A 25,551-nucleotide genomic window follows, 5' to 3' on the forward strand; every position below is an offset into this window, starting at 1 on the left:
CTCTGCATATTGCAAGCACCAGTATCAGTATAGCATCAAGCTCTTCTAGCTTCGTTATACAAGTCCTCTCTGTTTAAACACCTACAGGATCTTTACAGAATCGTAGAATAGTTTGGGTAGGAAGGGACCGTTAAAGGTCATCTAATCCAAGCCCCCTGCCATGGGCAGGGATATCTTCTACTAGACCATGTTGCTTACAACCCCATCCAAACTGGCCTTGAATGTTTTCAGGGATGGGGCACCTACCACCTCTTTGGGCAACCTGTTCTGGTGTTTCACCACCCTCATCATAAAAAAAATCCTTCAGAAAGTATTTCCCGTGTACTGAACGTACTACAATACCACTCAGCATCACATACAGAAAGATACAGTTTATATAGCCGCAGCTTCATAACTTCTCCTGCCAACATATCAAAGTAAGCTTCAAGATGGTGTTGTGAGCCTGGTCCCAAGAGGTCTCAGCTGTACCAGCGCTATTCATTAATAAAAAGAGGCAATCATACAACTTCCCTCACGTGCAATATAGTCATTGTTCCCCTTTGCTTTCTTTTATACACAGCAGGAACCGTGCCATCTTCCATTCCCCTGAGGAAGCGTAATGAAAACATGGGAGAGCCTAGGTCTGCATTCTCTCCTGCCAACCAGTAAGACACATCTCAAGAAACTGTCCCTTTCCCTCCAACCTGCGGTCTGTTATCTAAATTCTGACTCAGCAGCACCAGTCACATTTTTTTCCAAATCATCAGGCTTACATCTGTTACCACGCCTGCTGGAGCTTTCCCAAGAAGGCAACATGGGGGGGCAGTTTCCTTACCCCACCTCTGCATTCTCTGCAGGAAACTGAAATTAAATCATCCTCGTATTTTGGATGCACAGCCAGAGGCCTGATGCACAATCTCAGACAGTGTGAGCATCCTTCTGTAATCACACTGTATATACTGTGCCAGCGGTGAACTGCTGAGCACAGGGACCTTCAGAAATTCCAGCCTGCATCATAACAGCCAAAGACTAACTGATGGATTATGTCCTCCTTGTAGACAATGTACAGTCATGTAATTCCCTACTCCCGGCACAGGGCCAGCTAGATACCCAGAAGCGGGAGCCTCAGAAACCATCCATCCATTTGAGCAGAAAACCACTTAAACCGTAAGACGACTGAGGAGAGGATAGTATCTTGGCTGCCCTCCATTTAGGAGTCGCGACTCAGTCAGCAGCAGGCTGGAGGAGCTAAAAGCGCCCTGGTGGTGCCAGTGACAGCAGGAGATGGGAGCAGCAGCTGCTTCAGCCCCAGCCTGCCAAGAGCCTGTCAAAGCCAGAAGACAGGGAGAGCTTGAAAGCAGTAGCGACAGCTGCTGAGTCAGCGGCACAGCAGAGCTGCTGCTCTCTCTCCTTCACACACAGGCACAAAACCCAGTGCCCAGCAGCGGCGGATGCTGCAGTTGATGTGTGACTGACAGGCGCAAAGACTGGCAGAGTGGAAACGCTGCACAGGCCGGGCTGATGGTGGAAAGGGCTGGTGGCCCTGGGGCTGAGCAGGGCGATGCTGCGGCCCTGGGAGCTGCGGGGTGAGCAGCTCCCTGGGGCAGGAGTCACAGATGAGAGCAGCAGGCAGGGGCGTAGCACATCCCCTTGGAGCAGCCAGGGACAAAGCAGCTGTATACAAGAGATGACGGAAGAGCAGGAAGAGGTGTATGAGAACACACCAACCGCAGCGAGACAGGACAGCCTTGTGGGCACCCCGAGCACCCAGCCAGGAGGGATGTGGTCTCCGATACAGGAGGTACACGCTTACTCCCTTCTGCCTGCACATACCATCGAGCCAACCTTCATACCCACCCCTGTGGGCTCTCTCCCCACTCCCCGCTTGCTGGGGCCAGGGAGGAGGGCAGAGCAGTGGCACTGCAAAGCTGTGAGGGGGAGAGCAGCCTTCTGCACGGTCATCTGCCAACGGCGGGGCTTCAGCACACCGGCGAGGTAAGCAAGGTGGTGTTACATGTGACTCCTCACAGGACGCCAGCGTGAGCTGCCCATGCTGCGCACCACGCTGGGCACGGCAAGGTCCCCAGGGCACGCTGCAGCGTCTCCAGGGAAGGCAGCAGGCACCATCTCTTTAACAGCCTGCGTCTGGGGGTTTAGGCACCTACAGAATTTACATTACCTGAAGTAATGTCAGGGTTTAGGAGGGGGTAGGGTTGGTGGTCCTCGGGTTTGGTGGGGTTTGGTTGTTTTTTAAACAAGCAATCACGCTGGCTTTTTTGTCATAGCTGCCGAATAAAGTAAGAGTCCAAAAGGCAAAGGCTTTCTGGAAAACACCAAGGTGTTTGGATGCAGTGCTTACTCAACCAGCCCCCGGTTGCGAGGGGCTAATTGCCGGGCATTACTCCCAAAGTTTACACTGGGACAAAATTTTCCCTTCACAGGCGGGTTACCTTTGGAATACAGATAACAGTTCAAATTTGGAGTATGTGAAAAGTAGCTGATAGCCACAGCTCCACAGCACAAGGTATGTCAGCAACATGCTCTCTGGCACACGATCATTCCAGCTACAAGCATAATGGATTTCCCCAACTATCCCGGCATTGGTGAAAAGGAGGGGTGTCACGGTTTAACCCCAGCCAGCAACTAAACCACACAGCCACTCACTCACTCCCCCCTCCCCTATGAAGAAAATTAACCCTATCCCAGCCCAAACCAGCACAAGGTGGCAATTTGGTCTGTGCAGCGTTTGCAAGAGGCAGGACTGTCCCGTGTTCTCATCCAACTCGCCTCAGGATTTCACATGAACTCAGTGTTCCTCCCGCCAGAATTTTTCCTTGGCCTCCCTCTACAGGAAGCAAGGCATCGCTCCTTCGGTGTGACTAGGATCTCACTGTTCAACCCGCCCACAAACTGGAAACAAATAAACAAAAATTCCAGCCAAAACCATATAGACAAGCACATGCAGAGCAATATGGAAAAGGATCAGGCAGCATCTTTAAAAGCAGCAACCAAAACACATCTCCAACTACATCTTCCTCTGAGTTACTGAAATTACTATTCAGCCTGCCTAGAGCCCAAGCACGCATGGGAAGTGATCACTTGGTGGTTTCCCAGCCATATAGACACAACTCTTTGCCTTGGCAGAGGACTTCAGATCAACTGACCATCTCTCAAGAATTATGTACGGAAAGTTTCCCAGTCTCCTCTCCAAGCAGACGGGCAATGAATGGTCAGTCACCAAACGTACAGTCCACAATGACAGTCACTCAGAGAAAAGGGTTCTTGCCCTTCCACAAGGAGGCAGGTAAGTTAGGAGCTCCAGCACACCTTTCTCCTTTCACTAAATCCCATCAGTCTCCAATTCTGCCTTAAGGCTCTACCAGCACAGCGAACCTTTGTTAGGACTTCAGAGCAACTAAGCCACGTTGCAATTACCTGATAGAACCCATTTCCTGTACAAAGGGTATCTACATGCCAAATAACTTCTCAAAATGCTGCACATACAGCTTTCTAGAAAAAACAGTTATTTACATGATCAACCTGAACCAGGAGGTCTGATTTTAAAAACCTACATAGTGCTGTACAGATCATCGGTGTCCTTTTATCATCCCACATCCCGCTGCCAACTGTAACTCTTGCTTATATGTGTTAGTTAAGGGAAAACATAAGACACATTTTTGGATATCCTCCACTTTTTCAAAATCCCATCTTTTTAGTGCTACTCTGCTGGCTAGAGATAAGAACTGATATTATCAGTTGCCTCTCCAAAACCATCAATAAAATTAACTGCAAACAAAACGAACACTACAGGTTAAGCCATCCTTCTCCAGCGAGTCTAATTCTTGTAACTGCTAGCCAGGCTTTGCACTCCGTTTGAGGAAAGAGATACTATTCACAGTATGCCTTTCTAAATCAGATTTCTAATGAGAAACATTTTGCAACCCTAAAAGTATATTTCATTTATGATTCAGTTTAGAAAGAAAGGTATCATATGTTTCCCAGACCATTTTCCCATAGCCAACAGAGTGTATCTAAAGTTTAAACCCACGAATAAGCAGCAAAGTTAAGCGAATTTGTTACTTTTCCCCCCCCCTCTACTCACAATATCTGTCTGTCTGTCGCACATGCCCAAGGTCGAGTATTTGGGACCTTCATTTAGCCAAGAATATTTCCTCCTTCTGAGTGGGTGTTGCAGCCAGCTCAAATGTCCTCTTACTGTCAGACACATACTAATAGTCCTGACCTGAGCCAAAAACTTGCACCAAGTACCAGCTCAGTATGCCATTTTAAAGCTTAAAGGAAAATCTCAGTATTTTTTCATACAGAAAAAAAATAATATTTTAGTTCAACAACTGCAAACTCTGATTCAAGTATTATTTCAGAATATACTTGGAACAGGCAGTCATACAGCAGAAAGTATTACTGTCAATTTAGAACAACAACAAAAAAATCACATCAAAAAAATATTTATAAATACCTGTTTTTTTCTGGGTACACACCCATGTTCCTTTTCTCTTCCACTGAGCCTCTGACAACCCAGTAGGGAGTTGCCAGCATTGGGTGCAGGCAGGTTCCTTTCATCACCCATTTGCCTAACGGGAGGCAGGTGCCCGGCTCTGAGAACAGCACCCCGATGCTTCACTGGCGGCAGCCTGGCTGTGGGGAGCCTCTCGCTCCCTAAACCATCCGTTTCCATCTGGCTATTAAAGACCCTTGAACAGTTATCACCTGCTTTTCTAAATATGCTATCTCAGTTAAGAATGTAAAAAAGTATCTAAAGAGATACTTTCTTGAAAAATACTTTTTTAAAGATTTAAACATACTTTCTGCCTAAAAAAAAAATATTTTACGCTTGGAGGTAGAAAATAAGTCCCCTTATATCCTCACCCACCATAAGCTCTAACATGCACCACCCCCTCTAACAGGATGGTGACCCAGGGGGATTTATGGATTGAGGGAGCTAGAGGTGTGGGGGGTGGTGCTGAGCTCTCCCAGTCCATACCAGCACCATTTCAGTTCCCAGCCAGCTCTCCCTGCCCCAGGCTTGGTTTGGCTAACCTGCAGGCAGACTGCCCGCGCTGTTGAAGAGCTGCCATGTGCTCCCTGAGAAGCAATGGGCAGAGGATTGAAGGTAAGTGGATCCCTTTTCAGAGAAGGAAGGTGGCCCCGAGAATTCCCTTGAGGGGGGAGCCACCAGCTGCCAACAGAAAGGAAAAGAACTGACAGGGTCTATGTCAGCAATCCAAAATTCTGCATTTTACGCTGTTTAGCCTAATGTGGCCAGGTAGTCCTGGCTTCTCCTGGCTTTGCCTGGGCCAGCAAATGCCCAGCATAAATATCATTATTTTGCAGCAAGTTTGTCCATTTATCCTGTGCTTTCCCCCAAAGCTGCGTTCTTATTGCCAAATTGGCAGCCTCCAGACTGGGTGGGGGTGGGGTGTGAGAGGGCAACAAAAACTTCCTCTTGACAGAAAAACATTATTTAGACAGATGACAAGCCACGTTGCTAAGGCCTAAGGAGCCATGGAATGAGAATTTCAGATGTCCTTACATCCTAGCTGGTGGCACTGGTAGTCGTACCTGCTATCTTGTCACCGATGTGTGCTTCCAAAAAAAATCTGGTGCAGCAATCTTTGGGATTAGGCTGTGCTTCTGTGCGTGGTGCAGCTTTTTGCCTGGCTATCTGTCCCACAGAACAACTCTGCTGTCCTGGTTTACTAGGAACCCTTCCGACCACCTCCTGGGACCCATCTGGAACGATCCCTTGTGCAGAATGAGCCATTCATGAAGATTTTCTTGGATAAAACAATTCTGGATACCCAGGAGGCAGACTTGGGATCTGGGGGTGCTTATGAGACCAGGGCAGGGAGCTGCTCTGATGCCGAGCGCTGCTGCTGGCAGCACCCACATCCCAGCTGGCGCCCCGCTCCCCACCTCCGCTCTGTAAGCGTGCCCAAGCCGTGCCTTTGAGCCACAGCAACAAGCGAGCAACCTACTGCCCAATAAAATGAAAGGGAAAATTTTGTGCGACAGTCTCCTGAGAAAGCTTTTGCAGGACGGCAGCGCTTCCACGAGCCGTTCAGGACATCAGCCTTTGGGCTGCAAGCACCGTTCACGGATACTCGCAATACTCACGCCTGATGTAAAAGGCCGGTATTTACATGCAGCCCAAACTAGCCCAGACCTCCAGCGTTTCACACGCAATACAGGCGCTTTCTGAGCTGCAGGTGAAGTGACAACACCAAACCCCAGACACAGAGCCCAGGGAGTTTGCTTTTGCTGGCCTGCGGAATGAAATGTTGTTTCTTACTTCATTCAATGAGAGACTTAAGAGTCCCCGACCAAGAGAAACGTCACCCTCCCAGCTGACGGCAGTATGGGATGGGTCATTTAGGAAATGCCTCCTGAAGCCAAAAAATTACTTCACCCATGTGAAGTATGAAAAAAAATATTTTTTTATTGTGGTTTATTATTTTGAATCAAATAATCTTAGTTTAAAATATTTTTCATGAAGATCAATAGCAATATTGAACGCACTCAGGACAAGCCCATTTCGTGCAAGAGAAGAGACCTGCATGAAGGGTATTTAGTTAGACTCAAGCTCCCAACTCATCAAAATGTCAGAAAAAAAAAAAAAAACTTTAAAAGTAATAGTTGATCAACATTTTATTTACCAAACAGATCAGTTACCCAACATTTCATGGTATCAAACTAAAACAAAAATAGTTCACTGCACTGTACTTTCTGTAACAACCGTATTAAAAACAGATACAAAATGTTTTCGTCCAATGGAAATACAAATTTTTAAAAAAAGCATCTGGGGGAGCTTAACCCATATGTACAGATCAAGAGAAGCAAGAAACTAGGCACAAAGCATAGAACAGAAACACAACTCCCTTTCTACTTGTCTCTGACAGTGGCTCACTATATGTATTTGTGCTCGTTATATGTCATGTACTGCGGGGGGATCACTCGGCCTTCCAGAAAAATTATGTCTGTTCAGTGTATGCCCTGCCAAACAGCTTGTTACACTTACAGATCTCACAGGTGATCATCTCCAGAGTTCACACAATCTAAACAGCACTCCCAGGGCTGATCTTGTGCTGAGGGATAGGCCAGAATGTTTGCAGACACAAGCAGATGGGTCTGTTTCTTGATTCTATCACTGTCTTTTTGTTTGTTCGCCGTGCCAGACTGCTCTGCTGTGTAAACTCTAAATACTTACTCCGTAGTCTAACAATTCCCAAAATAGGAGACAGAAGTCCAACACAAAATCAACTGTATCCAGCATTCATGACAGTATTTGGACCCCATAATACTAATATTTAAAAGTCTAACAAAACTATAAATAGGGTTGCAACTAGAAAGGTTTGGGAATCCCTGATGGGAACACTGTTTCAACGCTCCAAGAGTCAAGGCTATTAGTTAAATACAATACAGATGGCAGCAAACTTTTATTTTGTAAGATAAAAACCCAATGCAGACACAGTTACAATTCTAGGCCTGTTTAATTCAATTCACAGCTTACGGAAATTTCGCAATGGCATAGCTATCGTTCGCATGGTCTGCGATTTGCAAATCTGAGTTCCTGCTGGCAAATATCCGGATGGGTTTGTTTAGTGACTGGAAAGGGTGCTCGTGCCTTCTGAAAGGAACAGGGCTCAACGGCTGGCAATTTTTGCAGGTTATTTTCATGGGGAATATTTTCTGGTTTGTCCCTCCGCACAAATATTTTGGATACAGAAGGTTTTTTAAAACTCTTTCAAAAGCACTTGGTAAGTTTCCTCCCTGCCATTCGTCCACCCATCCAAGTGAGTATGTATTGTTCAACGAGAACGTCGGATCTTTAGCACAGAAACAGACCGCGTGGTTCACAACACCACGAACGGCAGTACACTCCGTCTGTTGATAGGCCCTATCTTGAGGCACTTCACGCTTTTGTTCAAATATACCTAACAATTCCAACGGAAAATCTCTTCCTATTTTAACAGCCTGCCCGCACACAGGCACGGGCAGAGGCAGGCTGCCGACCCGAGGCCCAACCTTTCAGAAACATGCTGGCCAAAACCCCTTCCAGTACATGCGTTCGAACAGTAGCTCAGCTCAGGACTCTTTTTTTTTTTTTCTCTTTACAGTTCATCGTGTTCCTCTTTGGCCTCCTGGTCTTTCAACTTGAATTCGTCAGCGGTAACTTTACCATTTCCATCCCGGTCTTGATTGGTGAACATATTTTTAACAATCTTTTCAAAATCAAACCCAGGAGCTAGTTTTCCTTTGCCAGAATCGACTTGAGCTTGAATGTACTCTGAAAACTACGTGGAGGGAAAGGAGGAGAAAACAGCTCACAATGAAACAGACATTTAAAACCAAAGAGTATTTACAGAAGTAGCATTTATTTGTTGTTGACTACTCAGCATTTTCCTGCTCATTAAGCATACGTAAAAGTACACTGTTACTATCCTATGAAGCTCGCAACCTAAATTGGACTAATTAGGACAGACACGTGAGGTTAAATCACTCTTTGTGAAGCTCAGCAGGGATTTCCTCACTTATTCCAGTGGGTCCTGGAAACAAGAAAAGTTCTTCTTCACAGTTTAGGGGGTAGATAAGTTTAACAGTGACACAGGAACAGATCCGTATGGACAGAGGGGGTTTAATTTCACATGCCGATACAAAAAGCTCATACTGCAAAACAGACACACACCTGTGCCTTACAAGAAACAACACACAAGAAAAAAGGATGAAACACAGAAATGAGACTTTAAGTATCAGGATACCATGAGATTTGTTAAAGTAGCTTCAGGCATTATGACTCCCAGGTGACTTCACGGTGGGGAAGGCTGCAGGGTTGTAAGGTTAGTTTTCCCTAAAACATCCTTTTCCTGATACAGATGATGAAGCTATTCAAGGTGATTAAACATGACAGAGCCGTACTGTTGGATTGCAAAAAACCAGAAAGTCCACAATCAAAGACAACTTTTCCAATTACTGTTATCTCTGGCGCTACGTGTTAAATAAGCTCCAGCAATGACAGCTACTGCTGACACTCATTTACACCTTTTAGGCCAAGCATCCTCCCCTATCTCCTTGGCTTCTCCTTCTCCTCCTTGCCCAAAAGGATGTGGATAACAGCACTCACATCCTACCTCACTCATTCTCTAGACTGGTAAAAGCTCTTTTCTTCTCTGCAAGGGCAAAAGTGTAGGTAAACACAAGAGAGAGGATGGAGAAGGAAGGAAGGAGATGGAAGACAGTGCTAGGAAAGGGGAAAACAAGATTTTGTTTCTACCCCAGTGGCTTATTAAAATGCTCAAAGGTATCTCATGCTGTTCTACATGACCACAGTCTGCCCCTTGAGCGCTGCGAGCAGCACTGCACCAGCGAGGAAGGACACAAAACAGAATGATAGAGAAAGGTGACAAACACAACTTGAGAATAAAAAAATAAAACTCCTCAGTTAAGAGAAAGCACAGAGGAAAACCTCACGGAGGTTTACACTGTCAGAGATGGCGTGGCAAAGGCAAGCAGCTTTCAGTCAGGGCACCCAAAGACATTCTCACACCGCAGATTTAATTTAAAAGCAAGCAAGGGGCAGGACTTGTTCACACAGCACACAATTCACCTGTGGGAGGAGCGGCCGCAGGCACTGCCAGGCTTCGGAAGTGATTAGAGTCCCTGGATGCACTGCTGCAGGCTCAGCTTTGGCTCAAGATTTCACCATAAACTTCCACTTACAGACACTGAGAAGGCTGATAGAGCGAAGGATCGTTGAATCCTAACTCTGCCTCTTACACTTGTGCCCTAAGCATCTGTGGTTGACCAAGGAGACAATGTTTACAATAGTAACGATCTTAGGTAGTATGGCCATTCTTACATCTCTTTGGGTTCTATCTCTAAGGCTAAATAACCATGTTTTAACTGACACACTGCCTTCCTGTTATCTTGACAACACACACCACATCAGAAGGAGAGGGGAAGAGGGGAGACCCCATTCTTCAACACCATTGATGGTGGTAGGAGAAAACATCTTGATGGTGGTGGTAGGAGAAAATGACTGCAAGTGTTTTCATTGTTTCAGCTTACCTCCTCCAAAAGAACCTCTCCATCGTGATTCTGGTCTATTTCTTCAAAAAGATTGGGAGAGACTTCCCCATTCCATACAAACATGTACCCTTCAGGCAAGCCTGACACCAGCTCCAGCAGTTCGATGTCAAAAACTAACACAGCACTACCAGGCACTTCTCCTTCTGTCACAAAAACAAGCGTCAAAGAAGGGTATTTATCCTCACTTAGACTGAAGGGCATATTTCCTTTTAATCCATAATTAAATGTCTCTTTCTGCTCCAACAGGTACTTCTCTGCTGTTATCCCCAAAAGCCCTGTGATGCCAAGCCCACCAAATCTTCCTGCTCACTTCAGCAGAGGTGATCATAATATAAGAGAAGCATTCATAATAAAACTGCACCCAATTTTTTACTTATAAAGGTAAAACCGCAGGAATTATTCCATTTTCCTTTATCTCACTGATACACCGTGTATTGAGGTGCTACTGACAGACTCAACAGTCTTGCGACAGCTGGGGATGTTACCTCAATGAAAGCACGGAAGGAGCTAATTTACCCTTGAAAAAGAAAACTGAGGTCACCTCTAACTTCTGTCCAGTAGCAAACAAGCAATCTCTGCAGATATCTGGGCATATATCAAAACACAAGCCATGCAATGTTTCAGGCCACCTACAGCGAACGTAATTTGAATTACAGCAGATATCTATGACAGGTGTTTAACACAGCAGGCTTTTTATGCTATGAGGAAATTTTCAACTTCTTATATATAACTATGCAATTTGATACAACAATATAAAAGGTTGCATATATAAAAAATACTCAATTTTTCATGGAAGACAGACACAAGTGAAAATGCTTCTTCATCTATTATATCACAAACTAGTTCTCCATTAAGCTTGACACATGATGCCTGACAGACAGTCTTTATAAATTAATACAAACTGTTCTGGAGCTATTCAGAGAACACAGCAACTTACGCAACAGTTTCCATACAAATCACAGTTTGATCTTGGTGATCTCCTGACAGACTCCTTTCCCTCGAGCCTTGTAACTCACAAGGCCACTAACAACCCCACATACCAGGATACAAAAGTTCTTGTTGCCTCTACATTGTTCTTCTCATTATTGTTGTCCCTGTCATTAAAAACTGGTAAGACTCAATGGTCTGAAGCGGAGCAAAGGGTCCTAAATGTATTGGAGTTGGGGTTTCAACAGCACCAATACACTGTTTCGCATCTCGCATTCAGTTTACGTAGCTTCTGAATTTTGAGTTCTCTTTGAATTGTCTGAATTAGTGCTGAACGGTCCCTTTCAATTTTGTTTCCTGAATAACATGTCGCATGTCCAAGCACGACTACACAATTCCCTAGATACACTGTTTACATGGAAAACAGTGTTTACACCCCTCTGCAACACCAGCGTGCCTGGAGCTTTCTGTCACGACAAAGCAACATCACTGGGGGGAAGGGTGTTCCCTTTTGTACTGGGATGGTCTTTCCATTGGCCACAGTTAACAGTATGACTTAAAAACGCCACACAGACAGTATGTTCATGTCACTGGGGAATGTGGGAGGTTGTCTAAAATTATGAAATTAAAATCCTCTGAAAAAATCCCATTCAGGCAGCTAAGAGACCCTCAGTTTCTGTCCTAATGCACAGCAAGCAACAAAACATGCGTACTTGTGTTTCAGTTACTCAAGAGATGCTAAGTGGGTGTGCAATAGGTTTCACTCACCAACTCCATCTTCTCCATAACCAAGATGAGGTGGAATAACAACTTTTCGTCGTTCCCCAACACACATGTCTTGAAGGCCCATGTCCATCCCCACCACCACCTGCCCAGATCCCAGAACTATGTTGTAGGTCTTGCCAAGGCTGTGTCTGGAGAAGAAGGGAAGAAAAACATAAAAACCGCTCAACATATAATACAGAACTTCTGTTGTTCAAAATTACCACAGAAATAGAAGCTTCTAGTTAGTGTTCTGTCACTGCCAAAAACTAGCTTCATGCCCAATGCTCTGTTCTACCAAGCAGCTACCTGCTAGTAACTGCAGGTAGCAAGTTACAGCCAACACCAAACAGAAGTGTCCCTACTGTCGACAAGTCCCCTGCTACTGAAGTTATAGGCTTCTGCAATGAAATCTAAGTAAAACCATTAATCCTGCCAATTAAACCCCCAAAGTGTTTCATCTCAAAATAAGGCCTTTTGCCTTTCGCATACTTTGAGCAAATGAATTGGACTTTTTAGCAGATGTAAAAATTCAGATGTGCACTTGCCCCAGAGCTACCAACCTATAAGGATCTGGGTGCATTCACATGGAGCAGCATCCCTTTAATGAAATCAGTCAATATAATGTAGTAGTCACTCACCCAAGACAGCTTGGAAGCATACTACTACTACTGTTATTTGTATTATATTTTGTATTATACCTCGGTGCTGGTGGTTAATTTCTAGAATTAGAAACTATCACGAGTTAAAACCCCAGACGTTAAACATGTATTGTAATTCCAGAAGCACAATGTGCGGTGCTAAGACTTTTTACACGGTATGTGTCACAACAGCTGGACCCTTTCTTCTGTCGGTCTCCTTCCTTTGGTTACTTGGCTTGCCTGTACCACTGCAGGACATGCTTGTACAACATATTATTTGGAAAAAAAATAATTCAGTGTCTAGGAGGTCAGCCTTAAAATGAGGAGCACAAGATTCATGATCTTTGATTCTCTATAAACTGCTACGAGTAAGACAGTCTTGACATCCTTTGGTTTCTGCTACAAAATGGGAATTAAGCATTCCTGCCGTATAAAAGGTGTTTTGAATCCAAACACGTTACTTGAGTACATAATTGCCTACACATCACATCATGTGCTTTAATGTAAGCCAGCTTTTTAGTTCTGCAAGCTATTGTGTACACTGTGAGAACTATGAGCTGCTTCCTGTGTTAATTACAGCCTGTTTAAAAATAGCTTTTCCCAACTTCCCTTCCAAAAATAAAATACTATTCAGATGACTTTTGCTATCAAAAAGGTGAAGGCAGAAAAAAAGCTAGCAGAAGTATTCTTGTAGCTGCAGTGATCTGTGCAGTGGGCTCGCTTTAGTTCTATATGAGACTGACTGGAGCAATCTCTTGCTTCCCTCATAAACCTACCGTCAACAGGAAGCAGGAAGAGCAACATTATCACCGCAGTCAAGACCAAGCCCTCTGATAGTTTCTCCACGCTGACACTTACAACAATTACACTACAATACAGGAAAACTAGCACCACGTGTGGTACAGATGACAGGGGATCATTTACTATAAGCCACACTCAAGACAGCTTTAACAAGACAACACCGAGTAGTCCTACCAGACCGCTCTCAGGAGCGCTGAATCAGCACAGAGTGCAAATCCTACCTAGGGAATGGAATAAACTTGGAGATCTCACTCATGGTGAGCCCTGTGTTATTCTAGTACGACTGGCCCCGATACCTGAATTAGCCTGTTTTAACAGACCACTATGCAGGCAACGTTTCATCGTTCCACCTGCAGTGTTTACGTTCTTCTCCAATACACTCCTACATCCTCTTTGTTCCCAGTTCTCTCATTGTACTGTGACAGACTGCCTTTTTCTTTTCTTCCTCCTATGTATCTTAGGCAGGCAGACATAAAAAGAAAAATACATCCTATTTAAATACTCAAGTTTTTACTTTAAGATTCTGTTTTCCCTGCAAGTCTGCTTTGCAGGCAATTCACTCTGCTTTCACGGCTGCTAGGGATATTTTCTTTACCAGGCGACACACTTACGTTGAGTCTAGCAAAGTACCATCCAGGAGCGAAGCATTGTAGTGATACTTCAAGTAATCTCCCTTCTTACTCAGTACGGTGCAGTTGGAAGGTTTGTAGTTAACAGTAATGCCGACCGAATCTGAGGGGTTGTGGAAGTCAACCACATGGATGTCAAAGACCAGCACTGCAGATCCTGGAATCTTTCCTAAATAGGAAGCAAATTAGGTGAGTAGAGAAAGAAATGGTACCCAAACAGGCAGATGATGAGCAGGTACTGCACCCTGCAGGAATATGTATTCCCACTGTGTCTGCTATGGAGTCATTTTGCTCTTCTCATTCAGCATTAAAAGATTACATATCCTCTGTATGCAACAGATGCAAGCTGCATCCCATGTAGGGAAGAGAACTAAATGCGCACTTAGTTCAACAGTGAAGGAAAAAATGTCCATTATTCTGAATTCAAAAATTATGCAGAAGTGAAGCAATAACCATGTATTTCCTGTGACTATCCTAAATAACCGATTTGTGTTTCACGTACCATTCGGTTATGGATCATCAAAATTCTTGTAGGACTTCTCATGCTTCAAGGAATGCCATTATGCCAAAAGGTTACATTTCCTTGAAATGTTCTGACAGCAAGAAACTTCTTCCCAGGGTAACGTGCAATTGCATTACCAGGACTGACAGACATGCCCAGACCTAGCAATGGGGTCTGCTGGCAGAGGAGTCTAATTCCCAAACCAACAGCACAAAATGTGCTTTCCCAGAAGAGGGGCTTTTCTTCAAAGTCACTTCTTCCAAACAACATCCCAGGAGGTACCTTTCGAAACACCAGCCATAAAACTGTGATTGGCTAGAAGGGTTATCATATTCCACCTCTCCCGGCAATCTTTTTAGGTCCTGATGAGTTCTCCCAAAGGAATGTTAATTATGTTATAAACACACAGATACTTTGCTGTTACATGCATCCACCATTTACAGAGGCAGCTTAGTGGAGTCCACAAAATCTGTGCCAGTGGATGGAACGGGGAAGAAAACTTAACACAATTAAGTCCTTTAGCATACAGAGCTCGTTAAGACACACAGGAAGGAAGATCTCATGCTGCAAAGCTCCTGGCATCCAAGTACCAGTCTGTCTGAAACACTGATTATCCAAATGAGTTCAGATCACCAAGCACCAGCCTGCCTGAAACACTAATTATCCAAATGATTTCAAGTCACCAAATTACATGTGAGATTGTTCTGCATTCTTACTATCCTACCTATTTAGCTAATCAAAATAATTTCACAAACTCTGGGTGTAATCCTGTTAGTTGCATGCTCAAAAAACAATGAAATAATTCACAAGCCTTTCAAATGCCAGAAAAATGGAACTACATACAGATGCACTAAACAATAAAGGAAACGTCTTTAATTATGGATGACCTGAACGAAAAGTCAAGCTCACCTCTTCCTTCTTCACCATATCCAAGATGAGGGGGGATTATTATTCTTCTTTTTTCACCAGTGCATACACCTAGCAAACCTTCATCCATTCCAGCAATCACATAACCTTTCCCGACATAGGTGTCATATGTACGGTTTCGTGAATAGCTATGGAAAATATTTGCATTTTAGCAGTGTCAGGTGTGCTCAAGGAAACACAGAATCTTGCGATAGGTCTGCAACACAACTCTTAAACGAGTTAAGGTCAAACACGCGGTCATTAACCAGCACCAGCGAGGCACAATGCAATCACCACGTTCAGTGAATCTAGGCCACCAAGTTTCATCAGTCAGTGATGCATGCGTCATTTATTAACCAGTACAGGGACCCTGCAGATACGTTTCTACTATACCTTGAAAGAAAATCTCACTTATTTATGTATTTTAGACTAAATAGAAAACATGTTTTGATAAAGAACCAAAAAAAAAATGTTTTCTCCTTTACATTTTCCTCTGCCCTGACTCTAATAAGTGTTTATCAACTAGATATAGTTTGTATTCGTTTTCATGAGACACCCTTCAGACCATCTCATTTTGCAACCACAGCTATGTAGTTCAACTACTACAAGGAGGAGATGGGATAAATAAATTCTCCTGGTATGCCCAGCATTAAAATGAGTCATGATGACAAAACAGTATCACCACTATCTGCCCCTTCCAAACTATGCCAATCACTTATACATAGGTCGAAGGATCTGCTTCAATACCTAATGGTAGACTAAAACAAGCCTACAACAACAAATGATGTTTAATACAAGGATGTGTCTGTCTTCTGCCTTTCTTCAAGGCATGCTACAGGAAGGCACAACCCAAGGAAGGGAACGTTTTAATTCATCCTTACAAAGTAACTCTGGCAAAGAGCAACACCAGTACGGACCCTGATAGAATCATTAGCGCTCCCAATCCCAGCCATTCGCAGTGCTTTTGGCATGCTTCCTGTACTACTGTGAAATTTTCTCCTGGAAAATAACTTTCAATAACTATTGTTAGCTGCTCTGTTTCTTCATAGATACTTGTTAGATATTGGCCCTTCTTGTAAAATCTGCAGGAAGCCAGGATAGGATGCTCCAACCAATACGCCTTCCAACAACTGTCAGCCCTTCAGAATGACGTAGAGGCTGCTGTCTACAAAGCATTTACTACTTTATCGACAACAACAACTCTAACACAAATACTACTGCCATTTTCAAAAATTGTTTCATGACTACAGACAACATCTCAAAAACCAGAGATTCTGGGCAGGTGCACTGTGGATAAGCTTTAAGTTCTTAACTTAGAAGTTTTCATACACTGTAAATTAAGGTCTACAGTGATGGCTGCTGATGCAGGTCTCCTGCTTTTTATACTCCCACCAAGCTGGGTAGCTGAACAGGGAGGTCAAAGCTGATTCTGAACCTTGCCACACCTCAATTCAATTACAGGAGATACAATTCCAACTCCTCCTCATGGGAAGTAGCACACATGCCATACCAAGCAGCTTATGTTTGCAAACTGATCCTGATCTTCAGCTTGCAGCAGCTGCAGCAGGACTAAGCATTCTTCCGTGAGTTTATTTCGTAAAATGTTTTACAGTGGCTCATTTTCAACTCTTTTTAGCTACTCGTGACAGCTGTTCTGAAAGCTGGAGTGGGAAAATAAAGTACTGCTCATTAAAGAGCAAACAAAAGTGACAGGAAGCTACAAGGGTTTATTCATCATATAATTCTGTACATGAGGCTTGTGCTCAGAGAGCTTTCAACTTGACATGACCGCACTCCATTTTACTTTTATCACAGAAACCCCATTGCTGAATTCAGTCTTGAAAGACGGTAGCCTTCAAAATGCAAACCGTTTTCATGTACAAATGGAAAGACTGTTTTGAGATTAACCTCAAACTAGCCACTAGCACACTGACTCACAATTCTCAGGACAGAACATGGAAATCATATTTATTTTCTCTCTCTTCAGTAGCATGACTGATTTGGCAGACAAAATCCGTGGCACAGTGTCCAGGCATGCGTGTCTAAAGCATGCATAGCTTCACCAGGTGGATCACCAACCCCAGATGTCGTCTGTGATACTATCATAAAACAAAACAGGTCTGTGCCTTCCCATACTGAAAGGCTTTCTATGAGTTTTAAGAAGAAAAGAGTCCAACTCCACTCAAAATTTTCAAAAAGGAAGGAAAAGCAAAGAATTGTATTTGGGCACATCATCAATACTGACCGAGTCAAACTGGAAACAGGATCTGTAGGGCTGAACGGTTTGGTTACCTGGAATCAAACAACGTGCCATCCAAAAGCGTGCCGTTGTAATGGTATCGGAGAAAGTCTCCTGTCTGGCTTCTCCGCTCGCAAGATTCAGGCACTTGCTGGTTCTCAATAGCAATACCATCTTTGGGGTTATGGAGATCAAGCAAAACCACATCAAAGACAAGGGAAGCTTGGCCAGGGATCTCCTTACCTACAGAAGTGTTAAGAGCAGAAAATTGGTAAGCTCTAGAAAGAGCTTAAACATATTTGTTGAAGAAAAGCAACCTACTGCCGAATATCAAGCACTTCCCCTCCCAAAACAGATCAGCATATTCTGCTTCTAGTCAGTCATTTCTTTGTTTCCTGCATGGGTTTGTCACTCAATTCTCCAAATCAATTATTTCATTCTCTTCCTATTGTGATGGCACTGCCACACTGAAAACACCACCCGTCTCAGCCAATACACCCCAGCTCCACCTGAGCTGCAGGGTTTGGTCTACTGGTATTTTCAACACACTTTATGAAAGTGCATATAAGGTACATCTGCTCCGCCCATCCTGTTAGCATCAAAACAGGAGACCATATGATGGAAGTTGAAGAAGGGCGAGTTGAGTATTTCAGTGAGAAAGTACCTTTCCACCAATACACAAGTTATGGTGTGGGTTGTTTTGACTGAGAACCATTGAGCTCAAGAAAGTGACAAAATACCTAACTCCACAAAGTTTTGTTACCCCTGAAGCTGGCTATCACAGTCAATGGTAATGAAGCCATGGAAGGGGTATGAAACCTTGCACACCACAGACACGTCCTTAAAACATCAGAGAAGAGAAATAATCTAAGGATTATTTTCTAATTCCAAACTACACATAACTGCCCCCACATTTAATATAGGGGACTCTCTGGGGTCATGGGGGACCTATGACCTGCAGGCTGCACACAGTCTCACAGAACAACTGATCCATCTTGTAGTTATCAATAGGACATCGGTTGCAAAAAAAACCCAAAAAACACCACACACCCTAAAACCCAAAAAAACCCCACCAGAATTGGAACTAAAAACACACTTTTCTTTTTTTCAAAAGTTTTCTGCTCACTGTGGCAGTCATTGAAAGAATCATGCAGTCACCTGAATTCAAGTTTTTGGAGCCAGTAAATATTAATCACAGACTATATTCTCTGAATGAAACAGAATTTCTGTATATAAAGATTACAATTGTAACAACAATGTGTCTGTTAAGCAACTTATCTTTTAAATTTTAAAAAAAATCTTGTACTTCCTAATCAGTCCAATCCTGGATGTAATACATTTTGAACCTCTCTTTCCATCAATTTGGTCCATCTGTCTGAAACGGGTAATAATGCTGCCCATAAATATAAAATACACAAAGTACAAGTTTCTTTTAAAATATGGATGACTTGGATTAAAAAAAAAAAAACTTTACCATCTCCTTCTTCTCCATATGCCAAGAAAGGTGGTATTGTGATAATGCGCTTCTCTCCTACGCACATTCCCAAGAGACCCTGGTCCATACCAGGAATCAGCCACCCAATTCCCACATAGGTATCGTAAGTTCTCATCCGATTATGGCTAAAAATGAAAAGGAAAAAAACAAAAACCACAACCACACGTCAGAGAGCCACAGGAAAGAACAATACTAAACTTTAAAAGCCACGCGCTACGCACAATGTAACTCACAACTTGCTGCTCCAAAAACACTGCTCTTTGATTGACCAAGGGCTGGCTGGGTGGTGTTTGCCAGAGCACTTAGCTACTTCAGGGACTTAACAGAGGTTTTGAAGAGTGGTTCACAAACATAAGGGCAGGCATTATTAAAGCATCATTTTCCACCCAAGTTTAACAAAGTACACATAGTGTAAACATAACATCTGAGCATGGAAGTGTTTGTAGCTCAATTTCATTATGAGCTCTGCTTAGTTTATAAAGGTTGTATATAACTTAAACAGCTATACTGCAGTGGTTATAGAAAATCTTACCTGACAGCAATCGATGTAATAGATGGTAATACAGATAGAAGAAATGGATTTTTTTTTTAAAAAAAAAAAGGGGGGGGGGGGGGGGGGGGAAGTCTGGTTTGGTAATGCCCATGCAGAAATAATGTACTGTTTTCTTGGTTTGAGTCAGTACCGCTGCCCTTTAATCCCTGAATAAATTACCAACATCTGTGATGCTGCCTTTCATTTTCTGTGTTTCTGAGCAATTAGCATTAATTGTTGTACCAGTGAAGGGGGAGTAAATGACGGTTTTAAGCGACATGAGATACCTATTAAAATATGCAAAGACACACAACCCAGCAGCATACCTTGAATCAAACAGGGTCCCATCTAAGAACGTTCCATTGTAATGGTATCGTACGAAGTCCGACACCTGGACTGTCCGAGGACACTTCTCTGGTTTGAAGTAAGTCTGAACCTGCACTTCATCCTCTGAGTTCCAAAGATCTATCAGGAGCACATCAAAATGGAGCACAGCATTGGGGGGTATCACACCAGCTGCAAAAGCAAAACAACACAACCAGGTTTATTTCCCTTTTTCTACATGGCATCCACGAAAAGGGAAACTATCCAGGCATACCCTAAAATACGCACACATACTGCACACCTTACTCCTTGTGATGCTTATATTCCCCTGGCCCCTTGTCACTGATGGAGCTACTTAAGGGGGTATATTTGGCAACATGAACTGTCACAAAATACGTCTCTCCAGCAAACTGATCTTGATTTAGCATTTGTTGCCTCTGTGAGTTTGTAGCACAAAGCTGGTTTTGGCACCGAGAAGAGCTTGTGCAGCACTGCAACGCCAAGCCACAGTAAGCATTTAACAGTGAGGTAGGTATAAATAAAAAGTTCACTTCAGCGGCAAGGTTCGTTTGCTGAAGGTCCTCTACAGTCAGCAGCAATTCCGTCAGCGTGCAGAGGGAGCCTGGAGAGACTGGCTAGGCTACAGGCTTAACAAACAACCCTCGGCAGGGCAGAACCTCTCGGAAATTCACTGCTTCCAGTCCCTCCCTTTCTCTCCTGTCACTCCATTTTCTATCTGCTCGGCTCAATCACTTGCACAACCAGCTATGCTCCGGCCCGCTGCGGTACTTACAGACGCCTTCACTTCCGTAGGCAAGCTTGGGGGGAATTTTCACGAACCGCCGCTCATTCACACACATGCCAACCAGAGCTTTGTCCATCCCAGCAATAAGTTGACCTTTTCCCACAAACACGTTGAATGTGGATCCCCTGTCATAGCTAAAGGGGGAATAACAGGCAAAAACATTAGCGGTTCATCTACCCACCACACCGCTATTTTTTTTTTTGTCTCCCTTGTCTCCCTCTTGCCCTGTTAGCATAACTTTATGGCGAGTCGCTGCTAAGGGAAGGGGCAAATCCAAGTGTTTCTGAGACTTCAACCCAGCTCTCCTTCTGTTCACTGCTCACCGTCTATCTGAAACACATACTAGCAGCACACAATGTATATTGCAGGCATCCGAAGCCCGTAACTACAAACGGTTACTTCACACACTAATACTATAAAGCAGCATTGGAAATGAAGGAAGAAAAGGAAAAATTAAACACTATTATGAGATATGAAAGGATGACTGCTCCCACAGTAGGATCTCAGCATACTGATTTTGGTGAGCAATGCCGCAAAAATATCACGCAAGAACAATGAGCTTTACAACATGAGACACCACAGTTGGGGACTCTCTGTGGGAGAAAAGGAAAGGCAAAAGATGCCTTTTTGAGTAATAGTTCTGAGATTTGCCAATTGATTATTTATTTTCTCCAGTTTGTTGCTTATTTTCTCCTCCACGCTCCCAGCTCTCACTTAAAGCACAGAGACATGCTTTTAACAGCAGGCTTCCCAGGTCAAGAATCACGAGAACTAGCTAAATGATCTGCCACTACGATAATACACGGACATTTGAAAGGTAAAAAAAACGATGCTTAAACGATTTAGTTTTCCAGAGAGGATGGAAAACAGCAGTGTTACCAGAGCAGAACACTAACACTAGCTTACGTGGTTAGCCTGACCACCGTAAATCTGTAGTGACCCCACTTTGCTGTGCCTGAATTACTGCTGCTAGTAAATTTTTTGAAGCAGTGTCTAAACATACAACAGGAGGCATTTCAAAACCTTCATGCCTATTTTTAAACTTTTACTGCTTCCATTTTCTCAAATTCCTTTTATAAATTGAAGGGGTTTTTTTCTTTTTGTCTTTTTTTTTGGTTTTTTTTTAGTTCAGATAAAAGGCAGCCTCGGAAAAAATAAGTACAAAAAGGCTTGTGCCTCTTTGCCTGCTAAAATATTCTGGAAAGCAGCCAGCAGCTAGATATCACTAGGGAAATGATGTCAAACTTTCCTTCAAAGACTGTACACATCACTTCCACAACATACTGAGCCTCCTAGCAGTCCCAGAGCCTCGAATCCCTCAAATACTTTTCTGAGTGATCTCTCTGTTTGTTCCAAGGTGGGTTTTTTTTTTTTTTCTGGCAAACATTTCCCTTCAAACAGACAACCCTCTGCACAGAGCATTCACTTTCGGTTGCACAGATATTCCTACTCCCAGGCAAGGATGGAAAATATTTAAATTAGCTCCTGACGAATTCTGTTACACACACACAAAAATGGAATTAAGATGTTGAGACTAGTAACGTAACAGGTTCTAGAACCCCCCCCCCCCCAAAATGGTAGCAATTGACAAAGCCTGGCAATACATCTGGGATGGATCTAAAACAGAAGAGGGTTGTTTTTTTTCCAAAAATAAACCTACAATTAAGAAAACGTTGATGCTAAGCAGAGACTTGAACAAAGCAGCAAACAGATGACCCAGTTTTGCAGGACTGACTTTGCAGATTGCTTAAAACTAAGCAAATTTAGTTTCTATTAGTGGAAGTTACCAAATTAACAGCAGATTGACTAGGCAATAAAATTCAGGCTTTAAAATGCAAATCATTGTATGGACGTGGAAATAAAAATACAAACACTGATGGGGGGGAGAGAATAAACAGGCACATTAGTAATTTATGTGACACAGTCATGATTACTAAGACTTTGTCAACAGCCTCTAACAAGAACAGCAGTATTACCACCTTCTACTTGGAAATACAGAAAAATAATGTAACATCTCAAGAGCATTTTCAACAGCTGAAGAAGAAACAAAGTAAAACTGCCCTTAGTTCAACACCCAGAGAATTTTCTAGACCAATTTCGTAACAGTGTTTGACTAAACTGATGCTGTTAAGCGCTTTCATAAACTTACAAAAAAAAAAAAAAAAGCAACAAAAAACCCCCAACACGATAGCAACTCAGACAGGTAGAAAAATGGGCTTTCTAATAAGCTAATTTTAGTATAAATTGCCTGAATTTATACTTTATTTATTATTTTATTTAACTCGTATACAGGGAACTTCAAAGATTTTACAACAAATACTCCAAAATATTTCTTTCATTAACCTCCAGAACACAATACCCTCTTTCCATTATCTTAACAGGACAGACCCCTGACATCATCAAAAATGCATGACAATGTGAGCTGCCATCTAGAGAAAAATCACAACAAACCTGACTTTCTGCACCCTTTTGAAATTAAGGCTGCCACAGAAATACTCAAGTTAGATTAGACTACCATCTTTACTATTTATTTACCAGTATTTAGAGGACCCAAAGAGAAAAATGCTGCACAGTTCTGCACAGCCTGGTCTTGCCCTGAATAATTCAGAGCCAAATGACAAGGAAGTTGGAATTACACAAGAGCCAACACCTGGGAAGCCTCTCCAGGTGCCCTGCTTCCATGCAGAAATTTGCTGGTCCCACTCAGGGTACAAAGAGCCTCAGTACGTATCTGTAGAAATCAGAAACACATTTCCAAACGCATGGCTGGTTTTCCAATTGTTGCATATTTGTAAAACGAGCCACGAGGATGCTGCCTTTGTGCGTCCTCGCATCTGCAGTTAAGACTTATTTTCCAAGACTCAGTTGCCAATTCAAGAATCCACTGACCTTGCCATGTCTTTTCACTGAACCTCCAACACCAGCTGAACCGCCAGCTACCGTATCCTGCGCTTTATCTGGCAAAGTGCTGGTGAAGTGCTGGGGAAGCAGCACTACGGGTGTACTGAAGCACAGCCAGCTCCAGAGGAAGAGCTGAGCTGAATTTGAAGGACAGTTATTTCCCTAAGGCAGTAGATTTTCCTTGAAACACAAGGAAGATTACCAGGATTACTGAAAATACATTTTGTTTTTTTCTTTCAAAGTAATACTTTGCTCAGTGACAATGAATGAAGCAAGAAAAAAACAAGTAAGCTGTAAGAAGCACCGGAATCCTTCACAATCTCCTGATCCCACTATTTAGGCTTCCTGATCGCAAAATAACAGCGGGAACACGGCCAGATGCTTCACTGTACATAGGTCACATTTATTCAAGGGTAACTTATCAAAAAATGTCTATGTAAGCACAGCCTGATAAATCTTATACTTGTGGCAAGGATAATTGTTCAGGAATGTTTACGTTCCAGTAGGGTGGAGCCTGGAGAAGACATAGGAAACGCACAAAGGGGCAGGAAATCCCTGAATACCGTGGAACCACACACGCTCCTGTTTACCAGGCTAACCGACCATCCCTCGGGCTTCCCTCCCGGAGCACAAGGCTCCCAGCCCGCACCTTGGAGAGGCAGCTGCGAGAGCGCGGCGGGGACCCACCAGGGCACGCCAGCCCCTGCGGGCCGGACCCAGCCCCGCGGGGGTCTCGCCCCCCAGCTCGTTGCCCTTTCCCGTTTCAGACACCCCGCCGTGCTGGCCCCTACTCCCGCCTTCTGGCTCGCACGCCGCCGCCAGCTGCCCACGGCCCCGCTTCCGACCCGTCGCCACCCGACGGCGCCCAGGGGCCGCAGCGTACCGAGCGCCGGCCGCCACCTCCCGGCGCCCACCGGCCCCCCGTGGGGGCGGCCCCGCGACCCCCAGCCCCGCGGGGGGGGCACGGCGAGCCCCGCGCGGGCCAGACCTGGAGTCGAAGCGGGTGCCGTCGGGGAAGGCGCCCAGGTAGTGGTAGCGCACGAAGTCTCCGGGCCGCACGGCCCGCGGGCAGCTCTCGGGCACGAAGCGCTGCTCGACGCGGAGGTCGGCGCCGTCGGCGGGGGGCTGGGCGGCGGGCACCGGCGGCGCCTGGCAGGCCGCCCAGCTCACCAGCAGTGCCGGCAGCACCAGCGCGGCGCCGCAGCCGGGGCCCCGCCGCCGCCGCACGGCCGCCGGCCCCGCCATGGAGAGCTGCGAGCGGGGCCGCAGGGCACTCTGAGCCGCCGAGAGGAGGGAGGTGGGGGGCACCCGCCCCGGCCCTCCCGCTCCTCCTCCCGCCGCCGCGAACTTGCAAACGTGGATGCAGCGCTCGCAGACGGGCCGGGGGAGGAGCGGCCCCCGGCTCCCCCCCACCCCCGCCGCGCAGCTGGGAGCCGAGCGGCGCCGGCACCGCCGCCCCGCAGCCCGTCCCCCCCCTTTCCCCGGGCCGCTCGGGGGGGCGGCGGTGCGACGTGGCGGCTGGGCGTCCTGTCCCCCCGGCCCGGCGCCCTGCCTGCCCCGGGCCGCCCGGCGGCGGGGCTCCTGCTGCCTGCCGCCGCACCCCGGCTCCCTGCGCCGCCGCGGGCTCATACTTGGGTGTGTATAACGGATCTGTACTTGTGGATTTCAAATCCCATCGGCAAAGTTCCGTTTACAGAGCCAAACGCCACAGATAACGAGGCTGGGTGGGCAGGCACCTGCCGCTTGCCGCGCACCAGGGCTGTCACGGGTATTTGCAACACCCTCTCAGAGGGACTTCGCAAATGACACGGGAAAAAAATGACCCGAGAAGCTCCCAGCGCGGCGAATGCCAGCCGGCAGCTTATCCCCTTCCCAGTGGTCTTGCAGGCACTGGTGAGGAAGAACTTTGATTTGTTCTCCCTCGTTCTAACTGGTTTCTATTTTTCGGTCTTTGAAACCAAAAGCTCAGTATCTGCATGTGAAACATTAAGCCCCAAACAAGAT

The 25,551-nt window shown here is 44.9% G+C and overlaps 1 protein-coding gene across 2 annotated transcripts; it reads right to left on the reverse strand.

Moving 5' to 3' along the window:
- Positions 1–6,627: 6,627 nt before the first annotated feature.
- On the reverse strand, positions 6,628–24,933 carry FKBP9 (FKBP prolyl isomerase 9). Of its 2 annotated transcripts, none has more exons than XM_040592278.1 (10): positions 24,536–24,933; positions 20,635–20,780; positions 19,844–20,033; positions 18,965–19,110; positions 17,544–17,733; positions 15,255–15,400; positions 13,826–14,012; positions 11,779–11,924; positions 10,063–10,226; positions 6,628–8,291 (listed from the first exon to the last, which is right to left on the reverse strand). In XM_040592278.1, exons 1-10 carry the CDS (start codon positions 24,790–24,792, stop codon positions 8,109–8,111), a joined length of 1,755 nt encoding a protein of 584 aa, XP_040448212.1. In that variant the 5' UTR covers positions 24,793–24,933; the 3' UTR covers positions 6,628–8,108. The 2 variants fall into 2 exon arrangements, with proteins under 2 accessions (XP_040448212.1, XP_040448213.1); XM_040592279.1 differs by lacking the exon at positions 24,536–24,933 and adding an exon at positions 23,536–23,558.
- Between the last annotated feature and the right edge of the window lie 618 nt (positions 24,934–25,551).

Source organism: Falco naumanni, chromosome 4 (assembly GCF_017639655.2).
Source record: "Falco naumanni isolate bFalNau1 chromosome 4, bFalNau1.pat, whole genome shotgun sequence".
Classification (NCBI taxonomy): Eukaryota; Metazoa; Chordata; class Aves; order Falconiformes; family Falconidae; genus Falco; species Falco naumanni.

Bases quoted from the DNA above. Each gene is read 5' to 3' on its own strand.
- FKBP9 (XM_040592278.1), bottom strand. From the start codon at position 24,792: ATGGCGGGGCCGGCGGCCGTGCGGCGGCGGCGGGGCCCCGGCTGCGGC. The intron at 20,034-20,634 runs GTAAGTACCGCA...TTGCTTTTGCAG, and splicing joins CTACGGAAGTGAAGGCGTCT to CTGGTGTGATACCCCCCAAT. The intron at 8,292-10,062 runs GTAAGCTGAAAC...CCCTCCACGTAG, and splicing joins GAGAGGTTCTTTTGGAGGAG to TTTTCAGAGTACATTCAAGC.